The sequence below is a fragment of the Equus przewalskii genome, chromosome 1, assembly GCF_037783145.1.
Source record: "Equus przewalskii isolate Varuska chromosome 1, EquPr2, whole genome shotgun sequence".
NCBI classification, from domain to species: Eukaryota; Metazoa; Chordata; class Mammalia; order Perissodactyla; family Equidae; genus Equus; species Equus przewalskii.
Genome location: NC_091831.1, coordinates 67,931,824 through 67,956,132, shown reverse-complemented (window position 1 = coordinate 67,956,132; position 24,309 = coordinate 67,931,824). Strand labels below are relative to the sequence as shown.

The window sequence follows — 24,309 nt, the reverse complement described above, 5'->3', positions numbered from 1 at the left end:
GTTTCCACTGGTTGCTTTTTCTATTTAGCTCAGAGTTTATGATTGTTATTTGAGCAGGGCTTTGCCCAATACAAGCTACTTTGCAATAGTAGAACTAAAAATCTTTTGGCTTTTTCCCTACTGTAGCATGCAGCTCTGTGAGAATCACTGAAAACCCATTTTGACTACTGTGTAAAAAGAAACTTAAAACTCTTGTCCTCACAACTAGAAGGACCCACAACTAAGAATATACAACTATGTATATTCTTTGAGGAGAAAAAGCAAAAAAAAAATCTAAAACTCTTGTCCTCACTGGTTATGAATAGTAGCATCGTCTTCATATATAAAGCCCAGCACACACAGCAAGAACAATCTATGACCACGTCATCTAGGGGTAAATATACTACTTACGGCAAGATTTCATGTGATAGTGAAAAATGTATATTATTAACAGATCACAAGTATATAAATTGTGTAATTTGACCAATAGGGTAACTAATTTTGTGTAAAAGCTAAACAACTGGACTTTGCCATTTAAGTTATTTGGTTTTTGATAAATCTTAGAAGACAAAGATATTTGCAACACTCTTACCATTAAATTATTGCCATTAAAATTAGTATCATTAGCACTTAAAGTATGTAGGTGACGGCTTCTGTAGCCCAGTTAATTACAAAGCTCTGTTGCTGTGTCAGAGGAAAGTAATTTTAAAAGTTCCACATTTTGGTTGCTTGATAAATGTAAAGGCCTTTCTTAGAAGACAGTAGTTCTCAGAAAGTTGTCTTCCTAGTCATCTAATTACCTTTAAAAAAAAAGTTCTGACACAACTCTGTGTTGGTAACCAAAGGGCAGTACTGACCCTCCCACACAAGTCTGCCTCAAATCTGCCTGGCAGGAGGGCTGCCGAGCCTGAGGGGAGGTGTCATGCAGGCGCTGGGTGTGCCATTCCTGCATTTTTCTCTCGGATCTCTCCCCTGATGTGACTTGAACTCACTTCCACAGGCCTGATGCGCTCTCGAGTCCGGGGAGCCGATGCAGCCCAGGCCAAGGTCCTGACGTTCCTGGACAGTCACTGCGAGTGCAATGAGCACTGGCTGGAGCCCCTTCTGGAGAGGGTGGCTGAGGTGAGGCCAGGCCCATGTGTGGTTTTGTTTGATGCTGAAAAGGGGAGAAGTGCCTCTGGGGTGCTTATTCACTGTAGTAATCTATCGATAGGGAGAAACATCATCTCACGAGGAGGAGGTGCAGGTATGCTGGGGAAGCCCTGATTGGTTTAAGATGGCCCTTTTCTTAGGAGGATCTTTCCTTCTTGCCTGCAACTTTGCAACCAACTCTCTGAGCTCAAAGGGGCAAAGTGCTTAGGACACGTGCCTGCATCTAGCAAGTGTGACTTGTGTTTGCTGCTCTCTGAGGGGTGCAGGTTAGCGCCTCCAGTTCTGCTGCTTGCTGTGAGGACCAGCTTGCAGGCACATGGGGGAGAGGGAGTGGCTGTGACCACACAGTGACTGGTCCAGGCCATCAGGTGGTCCATGGACACACTGTGTGCCTGTCTTCTAAAAGCATCATTGCTAGTATTTCTCTTGCCGTTCTTTTGCCTTCTGCTTGTTTTATTGACTTTCTTTCCTCCCAACTAAGAAAGAGCTTTCTTGGGGCAATAAAGCAAACCTAATGAAAATCCTGAAGAAACAGAAAATGAACAGGTCATTCTTTTTACAGCAGAGCAAGGGTAGCCAATGGGCAGTGGGTCATGAAATACTAAATAACCCCAAGCTACTAGTACTTTCGATCACCACATTCACTACCACCAATGGAGTACCGCCCACATGCTAGACACTTTAAGCATTACCTTTAATCTGAGTGTTACGCTCATTTGACAGATGAGGAACCTGTCTGTCATCTGGGGTTCAGGGAACTTTAATAAATTATCCAAAAACCATACAAGTGGCAGAGCCAGGATTGCACAGCAGGGTTCCCTAAATCCCTGAGCCATCTTACACACATGCACACAGCAAGCTAAAAGAAGAACCCACCCTGGAACCCCACCCCACCCCCACTACCAGCTTCTCACTCTGCCCACTGTTTCCCGGAGACACAGAGGCAACATGAAAGCCACACCCAAGTCATCAGAGTGTATGAGGCCACTTGCTTCTGTAGTCGGACTGTGCAAATTATTTCAGATACCCCCTCCTGAATTAAGGATAGAAGAGTTGAGAACAGTAATTTTCACTAATTCCGGTCCTATCAAAAGAAATCAAAGAAGTAGACCAAATTGTGTTCTTTGACTCCCATATCCAGGTCCAGACTGAGCCAGGCGATGAGGATTTTATTCTCTTCTCTCAGCGCACCACCCTGGGTTTTCTCCCAGTGAATTTGCACCTGCGTGGTGTTGGAGCTTTCTAATATTCTTAGTGTGTTCCTCTGATGAGTTTTGTTCTTAGCTCTGCTGATCCTGTTACTAGTTTCGTTGTCAAAGTCTTTGTTCTGGCTAACACAGTTTCTTTAAATGGCTCAGGAAAGCACTTACTCTTTGGTTGACTGTTGGCATAGGGCAGTGTCACCAGCATCAACCATCCGAATTTAAAGAGGGCAGGGCAAGTTAAAAGGGCCTGTGTTCACAAACTCTTAACAAAACAATGATGGTGTGGCATAAAGAAATGAGAAAAGTTTTTTTTTGTTTGGTAGAATCACAGGTAAGACAGACTTAGGATCTGGAATTCTCTGGTCAGTTTGGTTTACTTCTGCTGTAATAGCGTTGATACTCTCCACATCACACACACTTCATATGCCTGTAGAAATAGATTATTGCTTTTGTTGTGCAGGCATCTGAGCCAGGAGTCCCTCCCTGAGGTTTACTGCGGCTCACAAACTACTGATGTGTAAGTCCAGCTGAGCTTAGATTCTGTCAGAATGAAAGCTGCCCTGTAGTTGAAGTTTTGACATCTGGGGAAACAGAAGAGAACCCTGGGACAAGGGGTGCAGTCCTTGCCTTCAGCTAAGTGAACAAGTGTCCAACTGCCCCCCGCCAGTGGCGTCTCCTCAGGGAGCACTTCTCTCTGCATACGAGCTCTGCGCCTCCTCCCGCCAGAGTAGGCCCTGCCGCTGGTGATGGCAGAAAGCAAGGCCTTCGGGTAGGGAGGGCTGGGGTCTCCACAGCACTGGGGGCAGGTGGTGAGAAAAACAATTGGGCTTCACAGTAACTGCCTAGCACTAAAGCCTTCTTTTTGTAGGTGGGGTTCTTTGTTTTGGTTTTGATCCCTACTCTTTTCTTTATTTCTATCTTAGGACAGAACACGGGTTGTGTCGCCTATCATCGATGTCATTAACATGGACAACTTTCAGTACGTGGGGGCATCCGCTGACTTAAAAGGCGGTAGGTTCTGTTCCTGGTCACCCTGCCTTGCTCTTCCTGTCTACACAGTGTTTGAGCGCTGCTCTCTCTTGGTGTCACCAGTGACAATAACAGCAGTATTCACACTCCCAGTGCGTGTGCTCCAAGCAAAGAATGTCTGTGTGCTCAACAAGTAGAATCTCGTGAAGAGAGAAAGATAGCCTTGCTTCCCTTAAAGAGCTTCCTGTGTGTCCTGTGCTTCTCTCATCTCTTTGACCTTCTATTGCTGTTGTTGCACGTGTGGCTCAGTACACAGTTTTGGTGTCATTTTTAATCAGAGAAGATTAAGTCTTCCCGACAAGGTGTCTGGGATAGGAGACTCCACAGCTGACAGGCAGAGTGTGAGGAGTGCCACAGAGCTTAGGTTTTGTGCAGATGGAGTGGGGAGGCCGTCTTTCCCTCCCCCTCACACCAGCTCTCCTCGGATAGCCTGAGTCTCCTGGGAGGCAAATCCATCTACCTGGTCATACAGGTGGACACCTGGTCATCCCTGACTCCCACTCACCACCCAGGCTCACTAGTCACCAAGTCCTGCTGATATGACCCCTACTGTGGCTTGGTATTTGTCCCTCCTCCCCACCTCTACCACCCACATCCTGCTTCACTTCCAGGTGACCTTGTGTCGGAGTGACCACATCTGTCTCCTGTTGGTCCTCACAGTCTCCGGGTGTGTTCTACTCTGCCCTCCACAGAGCCCCCAGAGTGGCTTGTCTAATACTCTTTTAATTTTCTTAAAAATTATCAAAGGCCCCAAAGAATTTTTGTTCACGTGGGCCATGTATATTAACATTTGCTGTATTTGAAATTAAAGCCGGGAAAGTGTTAAAACACAAGATGATTTAAGTACACACCCTATGGTCCATCAGACTGCTGACATCCCATGTCCTGTAGCTTCCAGAAAACTCTACTGTGCACTTTTGAAAGAATGAGATTGAAAGAGGCATGTAAGATCTTAATGTAAATATGAAAGTAGTTTTGGAAGGGTCTGTGGACCCCAGGGCAGGGGTTCCTGGACCTCCTGGAGAACCGCTGGTCTCATGAAGGGCTTCATGCTGCCCGTGGATGCGCAGGAATGACACTAGCCCATTCTGAGGAGCTGGTCATGTTCCATCTGGCTCTACTGGTTGTCCCTGTGTCCCTGGGACTGTGTGTATGTGTGTAGAGGGTGACGTGTCTCCTCAGGACTCTGCCACAGACCAATAGTCAGTGCTCCAAGCTCTGACATGCTGCTGGTTGGCAGCCTCACCCCTCAGAACTTGGCTGGGAGCCAAGAAAGCAGGAAAACTGCTGTAAGCAGCTAAAAGAGATGTCAGAGCCTTGTCCTCCTGTCTGTCTAATTTGTTCACTTTTGATTCTTTATACCTGAGGTCAGTGAATTCTTCCAGGTGTCCAGCACCCCAGTTTCTTTATGTAAAACAAGGGGTTCTTCTTCCCACCTCCTAACATTTGAGCTGATTAGAAGAAGATGGACTATTACTGACGGACACACAGAAAGAGAATCAACTGACAGTCTAACTTAAAAAAAAAGAAGACAGTAACACTGTAAACTTGGGCGCAACCTCAGAAAACAGAGTGCTGGAAACGGTTAGTGAGACTCAGACCTTTGACAGTACCTGCCTCTTTCGGGCCATGTCACAGTGGGTGAGTTGTTTCACCTGTCCCCCTTGCAGAGATCTCTCTCTGAGAAATGGGGTGATAATTGTGCCAGCCACATAACGTCATGAAGGGATTAGAGTGGCTGGCATGAGGTCAGTGTTGTGACCAAGCAGCTCCCCCTTCCCAAGGCCTCAGAAAGAGGTCAGTCATGCTGGGAGGTCTGTACCTACATTGGGAAATGAAATTCAAGAAAGATTCAGAGCAAACGGGGAGAAGGATTTGACAGATCCCTAGCTATCCAGAACGGGGGACAGTTCAGAGTGCCTTATTCCCCCAGGGAGTTGCAGGATCTGAGATTTAATGGGCTCTTTCTCCCACAGCAGCTGCTTGTGTCAGAGCAGGTGCAGGGACAGCAAAGGGCTCTGCGGTGGGGTCCAGGCTTCCTGCTGCGTCAGTCAGATTCCATCTAAGAGCATTTTACAAAATCCCATGGGAAGAAAATATCAAGGATGACATTTTTAGCAGGTTCTTAAAATCTACTGTATCTTGTCTCTTGCGACCACATTAATAAAACAATAATGAACATTGAAAAAATGAGAGTAATGTTATAACAAGGCTGGTTGAGGCCTTTGCCTTCTCTGTTAGTAAAACAGCCAGGATGTTTGTCGTTTGTCTGGTTGGCACGGTTGTGTTTGAGGCAGGCTCTCTGGATAGCCAGCCAGCATAAGGCCTGTATCGGTTTCCTCTCTGTGTGTTACTGGCCCCCAACCACCCAGTCATTCTTTGCCTGGACCTGCTCTGCTCTGCAGTGACAGCTGGGGGACCTTTTGGTCCTGTGCCTCTGATTGAGCTGTGAAGCATGCTGGTCCAGCCCAGGAGGCTGCGAGCCCCTGCCTCCCATCCTGCCCTCCTCAGGCTGCAGACACCAGGCCTATCAGGGCAGACAAGCACGGAGTTCAGAGCACACAGACAAGAAACCCGAACTTAGGCATTGCACAAACCCTACTGACAAAAAGTCTGATGGCAGAGAGCTTAAGAGGCACAGAACTGGAGGATAGATGGCCCTGGAGTAATTAGTTTTGGCTGTCAGACCCTTGAAAATGCAGTGTGATAATCCACATGTTGCTGAGAAATGGTCTCCTCATGTGTCTGGAGAGTGTCATTAGGTGGCATGTGCTGGTGCCACAGGGCTTGGTGCAGGGGACCTTCTGAGTAAGGGCGAGACCCAGGAACTGTGGACAAGTGCCTACAAATGCCAGAAATTTGCCATCCTGAGCATCCTGTGGAATCTAAAAGTGAACCGGGACAAATGCCAAACTTATCCGAAATTGAAGCTTGCTTGCTTACTTTGCTCCTTCTTTTGGCTCATTTTCATGTAAAAGTTTTCTGTCTCCTATCTCTCCCCACACCAGTTCTTGCCTGAATATGGTTCAGTTGCAATCAAGAGACACTGAAGAGATCAAGTTGACAGGCCAAGGCCTATCTTGTCCCCTCCCTGTTCCGTTGCTCTGGGACAATGCTGGACGCACAAGGACAGGTTTTTTTTTTTTTTTTTTAAAGATTTTATTTTTTTCCCTTTTCTCCCCAAAGCCCCCCAGTACATAGTTGTATATTCTTCGTTGTGGGTGCTTCTAGTTGTGGCATGTGGGACGCTGCCTCAGCGTGGTCTGATGAGCAGTGCCATGTCCGCGCCCAGGACTCGAACAACGAAACACTGGGCCGCCTGCAGCGGAGTGTGCGAACTTAACCACTTAGCCACAGGGCCAGCCCCACAAGGACAGGTTTTTTTTTAATCCCAGTCACTCTTCTTTCTCACCTCCTTACAGCCCTTGGATGTGCAGTGCTGTCACACACACGTGCCACTTCTCTGCTCATTTTGTTTATTCTTACACATTTTAATTGTAGGAAAGCCTGGCCCACTTCTTCTGCCTCCGGTAAGCTCCCTGGGGAGAGATTTCAGTGTGCGCCCTGCTCACTGGTCTCCTAGCCCCAGCGCCACCCCAGTCACTCTCTCCTTTCCACATCTTCTTTGGGTGTTTTTTTTTTTCTTTCTTTGATTTTCGATGAGTCCCATCCAGATATGAAATATTTTTAAGTTGTGAGGGATGCGGTGCTGGGAACAACCGGCTGGTTCTTGTCAACTCTGTGTTTCTTGTCTGTGGCCGACAGGTTTTGACTGGAACTTGGTGTTCAAGTGGGATTACATGACACCTGAGCAGAGGAGATCCCGGCAGGGGAACCCAGTCGCCCCCATAAAGTAAGTGCCAGGCCTCCTTTGGGGGGCCCCTCACAAGTAAGAACCCAGGCTTTGGCCTCGCATTCCCTGGATACCTGGTCAGGCTCGTCACCTTCTGCCCTTCCCCTCCCCCATTTCTCTTTCTTAGCTCCAGGCGGAGTATCTGCCACCACATCATAGAATAAAGTACTCTGAAATTTATTTTGCTCAATGAAGTCTAACCTGTATATAAGGCAAACCTGCTGTTCTCTCTGTTCCTTCATGTTTACAATGTAGAGCATTTTACACAGCAGCGTAGGGTCTCCACATTGACCTCAGGGACCAGGGAAGAGCGGTGAGCCAGGCCAGCATGAGGCCCCTGCACTGCTGCCCTATCTGATTGGCTGCCCTGCCTCAGCAGGTCTCGCTCTCCTGTGTGCCTGCAGAGCAGGCAGCTCGTATCCATTTACACCTGGCTTTAGGATTCCCAGACCATATGTGGGATTCATGCTGTCAGGCTGCACCTCTGGCCGGGCACAAATGTGGGGTGGTTTTCAGGGTAGACACACAGTTAAGTGAGAGCATAGCTGCAGACTTTGACATGAAATACACTCACTAGCATTTATCCAGCATCTGCAGTGTGCCCTAGACTTTTCCAGCACCTGACATGGAATTCCCACGGTGTCTCTACTGGGAAGAAAGTAGGGGCTCAGTAAGCGTCCTGTTGTTGACCCTTCCCAGGCTGATGAAGAAACAATGAAGATGGAGTGCCCCCTGATAATGATAATGCTAAGGACAGCTGACGTTGTTGAGCATTTCCTAAGTGTGCTGAGTGCTTCACGCATGTTACTTTTTGTAATCCTCTAAGGAAACTGAGGCACTGAAAGGCTGAGTACTGCCTAGGTCCATTTGTCAGTGAGGGTTCCTGGCGGTCACTCTCTCACAGGGGAGACTCGGTCTAGCCCCTTGCACCATGGGAGCATCTGAGCAGGGAAGTGGGGGAGGCATTCAAAGAAAGCAGTGATAAAGCAGAGAAAGGGGCACCCAAAATTCTGAGGAAAGAATGATGCTGTGCGGTTATTTTTAAGGTCAGCTAGTTTACTTGACCTTGATGTAAGAATGCTGGTGATCTAACCTTGACCTTCGACCTCTCCATCTCTTTCCTCCCACCCTCTCTTCCTCTTTAGAACCCCCATGATTGCTGGCGGATTGTTCGTGATGGATAAGTTCTATTTTGAAGAACTGGGGAAATATGACATGATGATGGATGTGTGGGGAGGAGAAAACCTGGGTATGTATGAGCCTGTGTCTTCAGATACCAAAAGTTTCCAATTCTGGTGAAATCATGGTTTTTTCCTGCCCACCAAAAGGGATAGAAATGAAAAATAGGAGCTTTGAAGAGACTGTTAGGCAAGAGTTTGTGGTATACAGGGTGCTAATTGGAAAAACTTTTTTAAGACATTACAGTTCATTGGACATAATTGGTCTCCATATCAGTATAAATAGCACCCCTTTCACTCTTAAAAGTGTCTTGGGTTGGGCATTAGAATATGTCACCCTAAGAGGGGCTGGCCCTGTGGCCTAGTGGTTAAGTTTGGTCCACTCTGCTTTAGTGGCCCACGTTTGGTTCCTGGACACAGACCTATACCACTCGTGAGCAGCCATGCTGTGCCAGTGACTCACATACAAAATAGAGGAAGATTGGCACAGATGTTAGCTCAAGTGAGTTTTCCTCAGCACACACACACACAAATGTCACCCTAAGATTGCAGGATGCTAGATACAGAAAATGTCCTTGAAGGAAAATACAAACTCTTTAATTTCATTTGAATCCAAGGGTTTGGAAAACAAGCACACAAAGATGGGGGAACCATTTCAGGCTCAGGATTCATTTTTAGCCATGTAGAGTGTGAAATGAGCTCTGGTGATTGATTGAGTTATAATCATGGAAATTAGATGGATAGAGAGGCTTCAGCGTTTAATGCCTTCTTTACCACTTTGTGAATGTTTCTAATTTGGTTTGATTTTTTTTTTTAAGTAACCTATGCAGATCATTTTTACCCAGGTTTAGTGGCAATGAAATTTTATAGATTTTGGTCTTTGTTGATCGCTGCATCATATTTACTGTATAAAGATAAAAAGACTCTTCTTCTTTTGTTTTCTTTGTTTGTTTAGGGTGTTTTTGTTTGTTTCACTTGAGGCCGTTAATTTCAAGTGCTTGGGGCTCTGAGCCAATTCTTCTCTGCTATTGAATGCTGTTAAATTACATACCTGGGTGGACATACCCCAGGGAAGAAGGGGGCAAGGAAAAGGAGAAAGAAAAAGGATGTCATTGTCATTTTTTAGTAGTTTTTCTTGTAACAGAGACTTTGATGGTTTTTGTTAGGTTAAAAGAAAAGAAAAGACTAGCCTATTACTTTTCTCTTGTTTTGTGTTAAAGTTAGTAATAACATCTTTCTGTTGAGGATTTCTCTGCTTTGATTTGGTGTTGAAAGTTTCTTTAGACTCAGTTGCTATACTGAGACAAAGGACCAGGAGTCGGACTCCTTTTGGTTTTCTTTTTAATGATATGTTGACAGGTAGGCAGAACTTAGATTGGAGTTGCTTGAGCACAGAAGGTTTCAGAATTGTTAAGCTTCTGAAGAGAATTCTGAGTCACCCTTGCTCCACAGACGTCCCCTGATGGATTGGGAGAAATCAAGCCAGCCAGGACCACCCAGTAGGACAGTACATCACTTACATGACCATTTCCCAAAAACACAGTATGGTTTTCAGAAGTGTGTACTATTTGCTGAAAGCTGAGATTAGACGAATGACATGGCAGCCAGCCTTTTGTGTCATACTGTAGAAAGAGTGTTGATTTAAATATCAAAGGTGACATGTCGCCCAGAGACCAGAGGGAGGGGAGAGAATTTTTTTTAGTTACTTAGTTTATTGTTGGTCTGGTTTTTATATTTATGTAGCTGTGTCATAAAGGGCTTGAGGAAGGGACTCAGGTGGGAGGACAAGGAGGAAGGGCCGAGCCCACCCTGCCTGGGCATGGGCAGCATCTCCCCCTCCTTGACTGACTCTGATAAGGCCACTCTCAAGGATCCTCTTCTCTCCTCAGAGGTTAGGCAGGCAGAGGATTTCAGCAAGAAGAGTTCCTGATGTGAGTCTTTCTCTCTTCCTGGCACTGCACCGACTTCTTTTTCTGGGTGCTGTGTGCACACCCCCAGCAGCTGTCTAGCCTAAGTGTCGTGTGCGGGTATGTGTTGGGAGAGGCGGGATGTAGGACACCTGAGAACGTTCAAACAACCTCCTTCAAGTGCAGCCCACCGAAACCAGTGGAGCTTCCAGTTTCCCTGACTAATAATGCAAGTCTAATTTAGGCAGTTAAAAAGGAGGACAGAACCTAGTCCTGAGCCCCTGTGATTAGATGTAGAGGTTAGGCTGCATGGGGTAATTATTTGTGCTTTTCTGCATGTCCCCACAGCATTAGGACCAATGGGAGATGCTTCCAGTGCATCATCTCATTTCATGCCTTCTTGGAGGACTGAGGTCTCACCTCAGGTCTCAGAGCTGGTTGTTAGCAGAGCCAAGATGCAAACACAAACAAACTGCCTTTTAAAAAGCCACCAAGTCGTCTTGAATGATCATCCCCACGCTTCAGGGCTCATGCAAATCAGAGTTGAATATCACTGTAGTTGTACTTGACCTTAAAAATCTCCCAGTAGACCTCTGGCTGGATCCCTTACTGGTTTAACAGACACCCCTGTGGAAGCCAGGGGCCCTTCCAAGCCCCAATTTGTAATAGTCCATGACCTCATGGTCTTAAATTTTCCATTTAGGCAAATATGTATTTAAATTTTATTTCCTTAAATACAGAGAACTTCTTATTGAGAGTTTCATTGGACACTGTAAGAAGGGAAGTCAGAAACCTTTCACTGCACGGGCTTGGATGGTTGTGACCAGATGTTTTTTAATACTCCGAGGCATTGGTTATTCAAGTCCCCTCCAGCTGCGGTGTCGTTCTTCCCCAGTGAGGGAGGTGTCTCCGACTACTTTAGTTTGCCAGATTCGAGTAGAATCTCCTGCTGCTGTGCCCCTGAGTGGGCATTATGTGCCCTTAGCTGTGCTGTCTGGGCACCTGCTGCCCTACAAGGGCTTGTCTAGTGGGTTTACCCAGCAGCTCACTTCATAGTCTGTTGTAATCCCACCTTACTTCTGATCGTTCTGCATTGGTGGCAGTGACTGCCAGTTCTGTAGATTCTGTCTTGCCTCCCAGTGTGTTCTTAGGGATGCAAAATGATGTAGAGGAAAGCCCTTTATAAAAATCTCATGAAGTCTTTCAGAAAAATAATGTTTAACCTTTCAGAATATTACACCTTGATTTTTCTGTTTAACCTCAGTTGCTTCCATTCAGTAGGACCTCCAACACAGGCTACAGTTACTCAGGATGGGTGGCAATTAGGACAGGTGCCTGTGTGTCCCGAAAGTCAGCCATGTGCAAGCTTCTCCCAAGTACAGATGCTCAGAGCAGGGTGTGTGTGTAAGCTGGCTAGTGAGGGATTCAGTGCAATCATTCCATGAATCGATATTTGTGATCATAGAGTGACTTACATGGTTACGCCAGGCATCATTTATATTCAGAATAGACTGAAGGATCACTCTTGTCCTGAGGTTTCCATCCAGAATCTGAAAAATGTTTCCACATCCTCCTTATTACTCTCTTTTTAATTTGGAATAGAATTCTTTAATGAAGACATGGGAATTGGTGACACAGATATAGTTGGCTTCCATGATTCTGATCAGCGCTAAAGATCTAAGTAAATGCCCCAATGTGAGTAGTCTGTTTGGTGTGAATTATTCTTTTTGTCCACACAGCTTTATGTCATCTGTAAAACAACTCTCTGTGCTGTGGAGACACCCACTTAGTGAACTGAAGTATGCTCTTTCATTCAGTCTTTTTTTCTCTCCAGCTTTATTGAGGTATAGTTGACATTTAAAGTTGTATGTCTTTAAGGCGTACAACTTGATGATGTGATGTACATATCCACTGTGAAATATTCACTGCAGTCAAGTCAATTAACACATCCACCTGCACATACTTTCTTGATTGTGTCATGAAGCCTAGAGATCCAGAGTATCAGCTGTGTCTTGGATGGTGGTGGGTGGGTGTCTGCACCCTGTTTGGGGCAGCTCCTGTTCAAAGCAGCCCCAGACTCCATCAGTCACCCTGTCTCGTTCGTCACCTTAGAGATCTCGTTCCGCGTGTGGCAGTGTGGTGGGAGCCTGGAGATCATCCCCTGTAGCCGCGTGGGACATGTGTTCCGCAAGCAGCACCCGTATACTTTCCCCGGTGGCAGCGGTACTGTCTTCGCTCGGTAAGTGGCGGAACAGGGACAAGAACATTGTTGCCACCCAGATAGGAGTTGACTTTGGGCTGTATGGAAACAAGTGTCCTTCAGTGGGACACCACTCAGCAAAGACAAGGAACAGCTGTTGATACACACAGCCACTTGGCTGCCTCTCACAGGCATTATGTTGAGTGAAAGATGCTGGTCTCAGAGGTTATGAACTGTCAATCCCACGTAGGGGGCTGTCTCAGAAAGACACAACTACAGTGATGGAAAACAGACCCGTGGTTGCCAGGGATCGGGATAAGGAGAGTGTGACTGCGAAGGGGCTGCACAAGGGGTGTTTGGGGGTGATGTATCCTGATGTGGTGGTTGGTGCACAAATCTCTGCGTATGTGAAAGCTCAGAACAAAAAATGTTATGTGAAAATGTTATTTTAAAGAAGAGAAACTTAAACGTTTTTATTACAGATTACCATTCAAGGTACAATATATGAACAATATTAAAGTCTAGTCATACTAAATTCAACCCTGAAAGACAGCACAATATAAAGATATGATTCATGATAGATAATAGCTATATTTTAGCAAACGTGAAGATGCCAGATGAAAAGCTTTCTGAAGGAAAATGGCAAATTACCAGTCCGTGGGACCACATTTTTTCCTAGGAAATTCTTTTAGATGCTAAAGATGAAATAGTGTACAAACCAGCCAGCGAGGCCTCAGGGAGATGGAAATAGCCCAACACATGCACAGCTAAATAAGGTTATTTCACACACTAATAAATGCCGTGGAAAGATGAAATGTGGTAATGTGGTTGAGCATGACAGGGTCAGAGGAAGAGAAGTTTGCAGAGTGGCATGCACACAAAGGGACCCTCTGAGGAGGTGGTGCTTGTCTCAGACCTGAAAGGTGGGAAGGAGGTTCCTGGGGACTCCTGGGGAGCAGCGCTCCTGCTGGAGGAGCAGATCCTCGGCACTGAGATAAGGGTGAGTTTGGCACACATGTGGAACAGGACACCAAGTATGACAGGAGCCCAGAGGACAAGAAGATTGTAGACAGGGTGGAAGAGCTAGATAGGCCCAGTCATGCACCCTGTAGGTCGTGGGAAACTTTGGATGTGTTTTCAATGCCAGGGGGAGCAATTGGGGATTTTAAGCTTTAGAGAGGTCCTTCTAGCCAATGAGTGGAGGGGGACGAGGAGGTGACGCCAGGATAAAACGATAGTGTGAATGTCCCTCCCCTCCACTTCAGGATCTGGAGCGGGTTACTTTTGGGAGCTGTCACAGAGGCCCAGGCAAGAGATGAGTGGCCTGGACCAGAGTTGTGACCAGTACGATGCAGGCAGGTTCCGGCTACATTCTCGGGCAGGCAGTGTTTACTAATGGACTGGCTAGGACAGGAGAGGAAGAGCAAGAGATTGACGGTGACATGCAGGCTCTTGGTCACACGGTTTGCTGATGTGGTGCCCCTATTGAAATAGCAAAGCTTTAGAGTTGAGTGGGAGTGGATGGGCGGGGAGGGATGACTAGGATGTCTTTTTTTTTTTGATTGGCACCTGAGCTAACAACTGTTGCCAATCTTCTGGGTTTTTGTTTTTGTTTTTGTTTTTTGCTTTTTCCAAATGTCCCCAGCACATAGTTGTATATTTTAGTTGTGGGTCCTTCCAGTTGTGGCACACGGGATGATGCTGCCCCAGCATAGCCCGACGAGCGGTGCCATGCCCACGCCCAGGATCTGAACTGGTGAAACCCCGGGCTGCCAAAGCAGAGCACGCAAACCCAACAGCCCGGCCACAGGGCCGGTCCCCTAGGATATCTTTTAAATAGTGTTTTAAAACTTTGTAAGTACAGATTACACAATAGACGCGTGTTATATAGAAGCTGAATTTTTAGCATAGAGAATCTGAGTTCTGGGGAAATTTAATAGAAGCCAAATATCAAATAATGCTTCTAACCAAATTACCTTCTCTCAAAGAGTATAGCCTTCCCGAATGTTGTCTAAATTTCACTTTTGCTCTCTTTTAGAAGCAAAAATATGGTCTTATCTGATGGGTTCTACAAAATCAAACAAACATTGATATGTACATTTTTTTCCTGGAGCAATATGAGATTCTTTCCAGAAGCCTCTTGTATAGACACGTGAAATACCCTAAATCAAAGCCAGTGCCATCTACTGGCAAATGGTGGGATTTCAGAAGACAGTCTGTTAAATACACAAGACGTTGCTTTATACACTGTTTTTTATTTTTTTAATTTTTCTCCTTTTTTTAATTAAGATTATGATATTTACAACCTTGTGAAATTTCAGTTGTGCATTATTGTTAATCATGTTGTGGGTACACCACTTCACCCTTTGTGCCCTCCCCCCGCCCCCCTTTCCCCTAGTAACCACCACTCAGTTCTCTTTGTCTATATGCTAACTTCCACCTATGAGTGGAGTCATACAGAGTTCGTCTTTCTCTATCTGGCTTATTTCACTTAACATAATACCCTCTAGGTCCATCCATGTTGTTGTGAATGGGACAATTTTGTCCTTTTTTATGGCTGAGTAGTATTCCATTGTATGTATATACCATATCTTCTTTATCCAGTTGTCAGTTGCTGGGCACTTAGGTTGCTTCCACGTCTTGGCTATTGTAAATAATGCTGCAATGAAAATAGGGGTGCATGGGACTTTTGGAATTGCTGATTTCAGGTTATAAGGATAGATACCCAGTAATGGGATGGCTGGGTCATAAGGTATTTCTATTTTTAACTTTTTGAGAAATCTCCATACTGTTTTCCATAGTGGCTGCACCAGTTTGCGTTCCCACCAACAGTATACACTGTTTTTTAAAGCACTCTTTTAGAAAGGAAACTTTTTCATTGTATTTTACAGCCACGGAGTCTGTGTACAGGAGATCTGGAGTAGAGACTGACCCAGGGTTTCAGTGCTGGGGCAGCACGATCTGTTAGACCTCAGTGAGGCCCTCCACTGCCTTCTGTCCCAGTTGACTCATATAAAAAGATAAATGGGTGGAATTATATTGTTTCTGAGGTCCCTTTTCAGTTCCAGGTTGTCTTTAATTTCCTCTAATATGTGGCATTAAATGTGTAAGTATTTCACCAACTAAAAATTGAGACTTAACAACAATAGCTGTATTTAGAGTGTGTTGTGTGCCAGGCTGTTCTAAAAACTTTGCAAATAATGACTTCTGTAATTCTCATAAAACCTTATGAATTAGGTACTATTATTAATGCTCACATGAGGGATAAGGGAAACTGAGACACAGAGTGGTTCTGTTCCTTTGTCCAAGTTCACACAGTTAGAAAATGATAGAGCTGGTTTTCGACTTGGGCGCTGTGGCTCCAGAGTCCATGTCAGTGTCACACATTGATCTTTTTATCTTTATCCCTAAGTGTAGTTAGTGCCTGAGGTTGCTAGAAGTCAGGAATGAGATGCAGATTCTGAAATAGGTCGTAGAATGGCATGTAGAAGATGATCATATTTATGTAGTTAGTTTGTCAGTGAATGAGTGAGGGAGTAAATGACCAGTGAAGGGATGGAGCAAGTAGCCCGAGTGGAGTCCTACCTGGTTTTGCCACCCCATGTGTACCACGTGGGCACCTGTTACTTTAGAAAGACTGCAGTGATGATGCACCTACAAATTCTTATATCTTTGGTTGTGGCAGCCGCATCCCTTAAGATCTGCTGAGAGTGAACAGTGGGATGGTTTCTTCCCTTTAATTGCATAGCTACGTTTCCAGTTAGCTTCTTACAAGCCTCTTGAACCACTGTTTGGAGGGTGCTATGTGTGCTTGAGTACTCCTGTGGATTAGAGTTTACCTGAAGGCCAGGGCAAGTCCAGGCGGAAGAGCGGTGTGGTGGGGGTAGACCCCATAGTTGGGTATTTGGGTTTAGGCTTAGCAGGTAATGGTGAGACTTCAGTTATTCATGCTGAGTGATAATCAAATAAACTAAATATAGGAAACTAGTGGTTTAAACTTATTTTCCTATCAAACTTTTTTCTGTTATCGCCACCAAGCAGAATAACTGGCCAGTTTGAATTACATGTCTTCTCTCTCATGCCTGCTTCCTGGTCTAACTATTTTATCTTCACTGGGGCAGGGAGGCGGTTGGGGGGGGGGGTTGTGGGGAGGGGATTGGCAAAGACGAGGAGCACCTGGATTTGTGAGTGGACCTTGGACCTCTCTGGGGGCCGCTGTGTCTCTAGCATCTAGAATGTTCCTAATAAATATTTGAATGAAGGAGTTGAAACTTAGCACTCAGTAGCACATGAAGGTTATTCTTTGAGGCTACTTACATACATATCATTTTTCTTTTTTTTTTCTTTTTTTTAGATTTTCTTTTTCTTTTTCTCCCCAAAGTCCCCTGGCACATAGTTGTGTATTTTTTTTAGTTGTGGGTCCTTCTACTTGTGGCATGTGGGATGCCACCTCAGCGTGGCCTGACAAGTGGCGCCATGTCCGCGCCCAGGGTTGGAACCAGCGAAACCCTGGGCCGCCGAAGCGAAGCATGTGAACTTAACCACTCGGCCACGGGGCCGGCCCCTCATTTTTCTGTTAACTAGACAGGAAAAAAGTTGCTTTGCATTAAGAAATGACTTAATCCCTTAACAACTTAGGTGATTTAGAATCACTGTGTGATTGGAATTCATACAACCTTTAAACCATTAGGGCTGAAAGGGACCTAGGAGACCTTGGGGGTGTCTCCTTTCATTTACTGATGGAGAGCCCCAGTCCCAGAGGACTGACGTCATATAGCCGCTGAGGAGATTGCCTGGGCTTAGGTTAAGGCACAGGTCACCTGGAAGACCCTGAAATCCCTGTTAGAATATTTAATGGCTCTTCTGAGAAATGATACTTATGATCCAGTATCCCCAGCACTTTAAATCTTTAAAAACTCATTGTCATATCTATGTTTTTTTTTTTTTTTTTACAGAGAGAAAGTAAAAAATCATCAACCTTATTACCAAAGATAGCCCTCTCCTGTTTTGGTGAATTCATCTCTCACTCTCTCCCCCTGGCGCTCCCTCCCGTTCTCTTCCCCCCTTCTCCCTCCACCCACATATCTACTATGTGCTGTTCTTTAATCTATTTAATTTTCACCCAACAAGTCAAGGACATCATTCCATGGACACTGGTATATTTAATGGCCACAGAGTAGTCTGTTTGATCACTTCCCTGTTGGTGGTCTTATAGTTGCTAATTTTTGCCCTTATAAACAGTGCTGAAGGGTCCGGCCCCATGGCCGAGTGGTTAAGTTCACGTGCTCCGCTTTGGCGGCCTGGGGTTTCGCTGGTTCAGATCCTGGGCGCGGACATGGCACCGCTCATCAGGCCACGTTGAGGCAATGTCCCACATGCTACCACTAGAAGGACCCACAACTAAAATATACAACTATGTAGTGGGGGGATTTGGGGAGGAAAAACAGGGAAAAAAAAAAACAATGCTGAAGTGAGCATATTTTCACATATATGTTTTCATTCCAGTTGATTATTTCCTTGAGGTAGAAAATTTCTAGAAGTGAAACTGCTGGATCAGAGGATGGGTACATTCATATTGTCTTGTCTGTCTCTTAAATGACATTCTAAACAACAGTCCATCCCCAGATTATTTTAATAACTGTAACTCAGATAATTTGAAAGGCTCACCATTTAGAAGAGACATTTTTGGTGGAGAAAAGGAATTGTTTTAAAAGGTGAGCATTGCATCCCTAGTATATTTGTTATGGGAGGACAGACCGCCGCCTCTGTAATGGGCTCTTCAGGAGGGTTGGCTCTGAGTCCGAACTGTGAGCCCCTGTGAGCTGAGTCTGGGATTGGAACTGAAGCAGCTGCACCCTCGCTGCTGCACAGGTGGTTTAAGAAGAGCGTCGCAGGATAAGGGGCTGAGGCCTCTGCACGTGGCAGCCTTCAGTGTATGTCGCACATTCAGAAGTAACTGTTCTGGGGCTTATTGATCATAAATTAGGTTCTCACCCTGATTTTGAGATTTAAGCACATGGTTTTCTTGCCTTCCAGAAAAGCCTGTTCTGTCTGTGCTGCCCCTCCAGCGGTGTGGTAGGAGCCCCAGGTGTGGGGCATAAAGCTGTTGTCCCCCTCATATCACTATTCCTTATCCAGATAGGACACTCTCAGCTCAGGTCTGCAGAAAAGAAAGTCATTTTAATAGTAACTCTTATCTAGTCTTAACTTTTTTCCCACAGCTATTTGCCCTTGTTGCAGCCACAATGAAGCAGGCCATACAGGACAAGGATTCCTTGGCTGTGCTCCCTGTACCAGCATCTGTGGATGCAGAACACAAGTTATCGCAGAGTAATTCTCTTTTGTCCTTCTTGATGGTACAGCCCCAGTCCCTTCTTTAAAACACCTGCCTGTGCTGTAATTCTAACTCAGACTTGCTCTCTGATAACCTGTGTTCTGTGAAAGATGAGAAAGCGAGCTGTTTGTTCAGCAAGCACCGAATGAGTGCCAGCTGCCCACAAACACAGCCCCGGTTGCTGAGTGGGGACAGCCTGCTCTCTGCATCACTGCCAAAGCTGCCAGCCCACCTAGAAGGACCTTCCTAGTAGCTCTCCAGGCAGACAAGTGCAAACGGAGTGATGCTGACAGAAAGCAAGCCAATAGCAGCTCAAGGAGACCTATTTTGTTTCTAGGAACACCCGCCGGGCAGCGGAGGTCTGGATGGATGAATACAAAAATTTCTACTATGCAGCAGTGCCTTCTGCCAGAAATGTTCCTTACGGGAAGTGAGTGTCATTTGTGCCCTTTCATGGAGCTTGGTTTGGGATCCTTGGGGGTTGCACCCCGAGAACCATTCTGTGGCCAGAGTTAAGAACAGCCACCCCAGTGTCAAAGTGGGGGGCGTCTGCTCAAGGCCGTGCGACGACCCGCAGTGGGAGGTGAGGCAGAGTCATAGGGACAGGAGTGTGGACGGTCCAAGCTCCACCACCTGCCCAACCCTGTTCTCATTGGCAGATTTCCAAGATTGATGTAGAGAGCCCATCCATTCTTAAAACTTGTAAAGGAATCTTGTTTCTCTCTTCTCCAGCATCCAGAGCCGATTGGAGCTTAGGAAGAAACTTAGCTGCAAGCCTTTCAAATGGTACCTTGAAAATGTTTATCCAGAATTAAGGTAAGCCCAGGGACCTGAGGATTTCACTTTGTAAGAGCTTAGGAACGACCAGTGTCAGCGGGGTGGCGAGGCCTCCAGAAGTGGAGTGAAGGTTGTGAGAGCTACATGTCCTCGCCCACAGCTGACCCCCAGCATCCCTGAGAATGTGCTCTCTGAACTGGGGCTTCCTGCCCTCTTTCCTGCTGAGTTACTGTCCCATTCTTCATAGACCTGGAAATAATCCCAAAGTGTCACCTCGCTTAGCTTCTTCCCCAGTGGTAAGATGATAGGGGCTAAGTGACCCAGAGGACTGTTGTCTAACCAGTTCTGTGTGGATCAGGCCGAAGGAGCAGTTCCCAGCCTCCCCAGGTGTGTGTTCTGTGCTATCAGCCCTTGGTCCCTCCCTGCCCAGCAGCTCCCTGTTTTGGCTCCTGTGGCCTCCCCTCCTTGCGCCTCTTATCCTAGTTAGTGTGTGTTGGGAGCAGAGGGCCAGTACTGAGAAGGCAGAGACTGAAGACTGATTCAGCTCATCACTTCCCTCTTTGCTTCTGCTCGTGAGGTGCGGCTGCCCCTCCTTTGGGCACCAACAGTGCCTCGGGCAGCTGCCCATGGTGCCTCTCTGCTCCGGGCTGGTTTGTACCTTGTGTGAAATGGGAATAATAGTGCTGGCACCCTCTTTCCCTCCAGGAGGATTGATGATGGCAGAAATACTCTTCCAAGCCTTCTCTCTACACTGGGCCTTTCATCTTAAATTAATGCAGCTCTGTGTCCTCAGGGAGCCCTGATGCCCTCATCAGAGGACCTGTAGGTCTGCAGGGCTTCAGGGTCCATCTGAGCTTCATCTTCTTAAAGGGATTGCCAAACGGGTTCTGCCTTAATATGGCACCTTCCTTATTCTGAGTATTTCTAGAGCATTTTACAGCGAGTCACATATCTCTAACTCAGAATGCAGGAATCCCCACTGTTATCTTTTGCGCTCACGGCTCCTTCAGAGCCCTTGTTAGGGAGACTTGTTTGAGTTAGGTAATCCGGCCTCGCCTCATCACTGCTGTTCACTTATGTTGCTCTTTGGAACTATTTCCTCTGCTTTTAAAGTAATAAGAGACACCATGCCCCCCTACTCCCCAGGAGGAGGAGGGAAGAGCAGAATGTTCTCCCTTAGTCCCCTCTGTGAGGATGGCGTTCTCTGGAGATTGAGAACAGTGGTGGTCATCAGTAGGAAGCCCCTGGTCACCGTTTCCACCTGGCTGATCAGGAGCCTCACAGCACTTCATAGCCCCATAATGGTGCCCTTTGCTTCATCTTGGCTTGGTGGGTAGTTGCACCCTGGGGTCACCCGTGATTTTGGGTGACGTTGGCCCTGCGCCCCTTCAGACCACATCTGAAGCATTCAGGCCACACCAGTGGGTAAATCTGCTTCCCCGTCCACGAGGGCCGGGGAGACACCAACTGTTTATGTCAGTAATCATTGCTGCCACTTACTGAGTGCTTCCTGTGGGCCAGGCTCTGGGCTGAATGCTTAAAATGAAATGTTTTATGTGATACTTGCAGCAGACCTGTTTAGGAGGTACCATGTGGAAGAGGGCACTGAGGTTTAGAGAGAGAGTGTGTCTGAAAGATCCCACAGCTGGCACGTGGCAAAGGCAGGGTCAAATTTGGCTCTGGTCCTAAAGCATGTTGCCCTACCTGTGCTCTCTTGCTTTGTTTGTATCAGGCTCCCCAACTAATCCACCAAGGTTCTCCCGTCTATAAGGTAAAGCTCAAATACTAAGTCTACTGGAAAGTTCCGGGCAACAGGATCTGACCACATTAATTGCTTTCCTAAATGACTTTCAACAGACTGACATTGAAGATAATAGGAGCTTTTCCTTTCCAAAGCAGTTTCCCTGATAGGGAATAGAAAGAATACTTGTCCAACTTAAAATCTTCGATTCTGTTAGAAATCCAGAAACTCGGAGAAATGCTATCTCAGTGCCACAGCCCTGCCTGTGGAGGCCCTCTTCTCATTGTCCCTGCTGCCTCAGATGAAGTCACTGAGCCAAGGGCAGGGCCAAGGGAGCTCTTGGTGCCACGCAATTAGACAGATGATTCTCATGTTGTTTTCCAGGGTTCCCGACCATCAGGATATAGCTTTTGGGGCCTTGCAGCAGGGAACCAACTGCCTGGACACTCTGGGACACTTTGCTGACGGTGTTGTTGGAGTTTATGAGTGCCACAATGCTGGGGGGAACCAGGTATGTGCATGGGGTGAACTTGAGCACCTGGAGGCCCAGAGTCCTGCTGCCGCCTTCCGCTGTGATCCGAGATGTCTGTGAGGAAGGCCTGGCTCCTGCTGGTCACCCTCCTACCAGCCTCAGGATCAAATGGGACGACCCAGATCTTGACTGATGTGTGAAGCCTGTTATCAGCCTCAGGCATCGACGTCCTTTGTCAAGGCACGGTTGCAGGGCTGCAGGCCTTAGTCTTTTGTCCTTATCATCTTCCTGCCCCCTCTGTCCTCCCTGTGGTGTGGGCTCATCCCCGAAGTACTTGTCCTGTGTCTGCGCCTGGTCCCTGAATGTGCTTGTGAACACCTGCCTGTGTGCCCTCTTCACAGGTGTTTAATCCCAGTCACTGCAGCTACTGCTAAGTCATTGTTGTTCCCTGCGTATTAGATAATAATAGCTTAGATATATAAACTATTAATAATTACTTGCTTGAGTTTGACACACGCACAACCTTTTCCTAGAGGCATAAAAACCCACCACTTTCTGTCATCACTGAAAGGAGAGAGGTAAGTGAAGCCCTGATAGGCCTAACTGTGGCCTGTGGGTTCCAGAAGGTGGTTTTCCCACGAGATAATAATAGGTATTGGTAAAATGTGGGCCTCATACACAAAAAATGTCGGGCAGTGCTGTACTCTTATCTCCTTGAAAATGTGCCTGACTCTCAGAGGGCCTGCAGTTAAAGGAAAAGGCAGTTTAACTCGGTATATCCTGGATTTATTAATCCCAGAACCTTATTTGAATAGGACTCTTTTTAAAAGAGGCTGCCTGCTTTAGTGTGAAGTTGGCTGTCCCAAATCCTCAAGGAGTGTCGAGGCTGATGGCAGTCCCCAGGTACTCTGACTCTGTTGTCCACTCAGTGCTGTCGTTTTTGTACTTGATTGGAATGGCCTGGACATCCTAAATTAGACAAGTGAGGCACAAGGGAGGGAAGGCAGTCCCCTTCCAGCTTCAGGCCGCTGTCCAGGGCTGGCCTGGCACGTGCACGCCGCAGCCAGGCTCCCAGGGTCTCTCCTCTGTCCTTAGAGGACATCCTTTATCTCTCGAGGATGCTTTGGGTGAGCACACATCCAGCCTCTGGGTGCAGCTTGATTTATGAATTTTTAGTATTTAAACCTACGGTATGTGGGCCCCCATTTGTACTCTTGTCCCAGGCCCTCCAGATAGTAGATGCAGGCTTGGGAGGAGGAACCCGTCAGAGGGATGAGGGAGAGAGTGTCTAGGAGGGAAGAGCAGAGGGATTGGAGAGGCAGGCAGTGTTTGTGGGCTCCAGAAAGGAGGAAGGGAAGGTGCTACTCCTGCCAGCAATGTTTCTGTGTCCTTGTCAACCCTTTGGTCTGAGGCACTGAGATTAAATGTGGTTTTAACTGCTGGGAAACCAGGCGGTCTGCGTGACATACTTGGGCTCTCATGTCGCAGGCAGCGATGCAAGGCTGAGGGGTGTTGTTATCATTCTTGTTCTGGTACAGGGTTGACAGCAAAAAGCCATACAGAGACTGTTCCTTCTAGACTAAGCATGAAGATGTTTTTCTGCACAGTTTGGGGCTTCAGTGTGAGGTGGGAAAGCAGTGAGTACAGGGAAAGATCATTTTTATCTGTTTCCGTCCATAACCTTACTGAAAATACTAAAATTTCATCCTCGGAAGAGTGAAGCCTTGTGAAGAAGAACACTTCAGAATTAGATGGATCTAATTCTCCAGAAGCTCAGTTTAATCTACATCAGAAATGCAATGCTTCGGGGTTTGGTAACACAGCGTTAATTCATAAATTTGGAGAATCTTATGGGGGTAGGTGCCGCTTCCCTCTGGTGTGTCTATCACAAAACAGGTGCTAACCTGAGTTACTCACCATCTCTACTCTCAGGTGTTTTATTACTCCAGGTTGGTCTCACCTCCCCCTTTTAATTACTGGGGGTTGCCTCTGTCACATTTGCAATGTTCTGATGATTCAGGGAAGGTTAGAGGGGTCAGCCCTTTATATTTCAGCAGATCTCCTGGGAAGGAGAGGTCTTCCTCTATAGAACATTTAAAATAAGCAGGTGTGCTGACTCTTCCAAAAGGACCCGCCCCACGCCATCATTGCGGCTCAGGCAGCCAGCTTCAGGCTGCCCTGGGCTCTGTTCTTGGCTCAGCATGGCCTCAGGGAACGGACTGCACCTTTTACCTCACAGCTAGTAATAAAAGCCGGTGGCAGCTGGGCAGCAGGCTACCACTGCCTGTGTGGTCACCCCCACCTTCCTCTCAGGAGGAGGGGCAAGTGGCTGTTGCTCTTGCTCCCCAGATCCTGCCCAGAACTTGGTCTCTGAGCCCCTGAGCACTGCTCTCTGCAAGCCCATAGGTAGGCTGACATGGTACATCCTGGCCTGCCCAGCACATTGCCAGTTACTCCTGTGGCCCCCATGTAATTTTTAACA

At 46.7% G+C, this 24,309-nt stretch overlaps 1 protein-coding gene across 8 annotated transcripts in view; it reads left to right on the top strand.

The window, feature by feature from the left end:
• Positions 1-24,309, top strand: part of GALNT2 (polypeptide N-acetylgalactosaminyltransferase 2) — a 198,468-nt gene that overhangs the window by 163,313 nt on the left and 10,846 nt on the right. For all 8 annotated transcript variants that reach the window (XM_070613781.1, XM_070613811.1, XM_070613768.1 and 5 more), the window contains 8 exons: positions 980-1,101; positions 3,260-3,347; positions 7,131-7,218; positions 8,364-8,467; positions 12,416-12,542; positions 19,175-19,267; positions 19,570-19,653; positions 21,740-21,866. In XM_070613781.1, the coding sequence (XP_070469882.1) occupies positions 980-1,101; positions 3,260-3,347; positions 7,131-7,218; positions 8,364-8,467; positions 12,416-12,542; positions 19,175-19,267; positions 19,570-19,653; positions 21,740-21,866 (833 nt within the window). The remainder of the gene's footprint in view (positions 1-979; positions 1,102-3,259; positions 3,348-7,130; positions 7,219-8,363; positions 8,468-12,415; positions 12,543-19,174; positions 19,268-19,569; positions 19,654-21,739; positions 21,867-24,309) is intronic.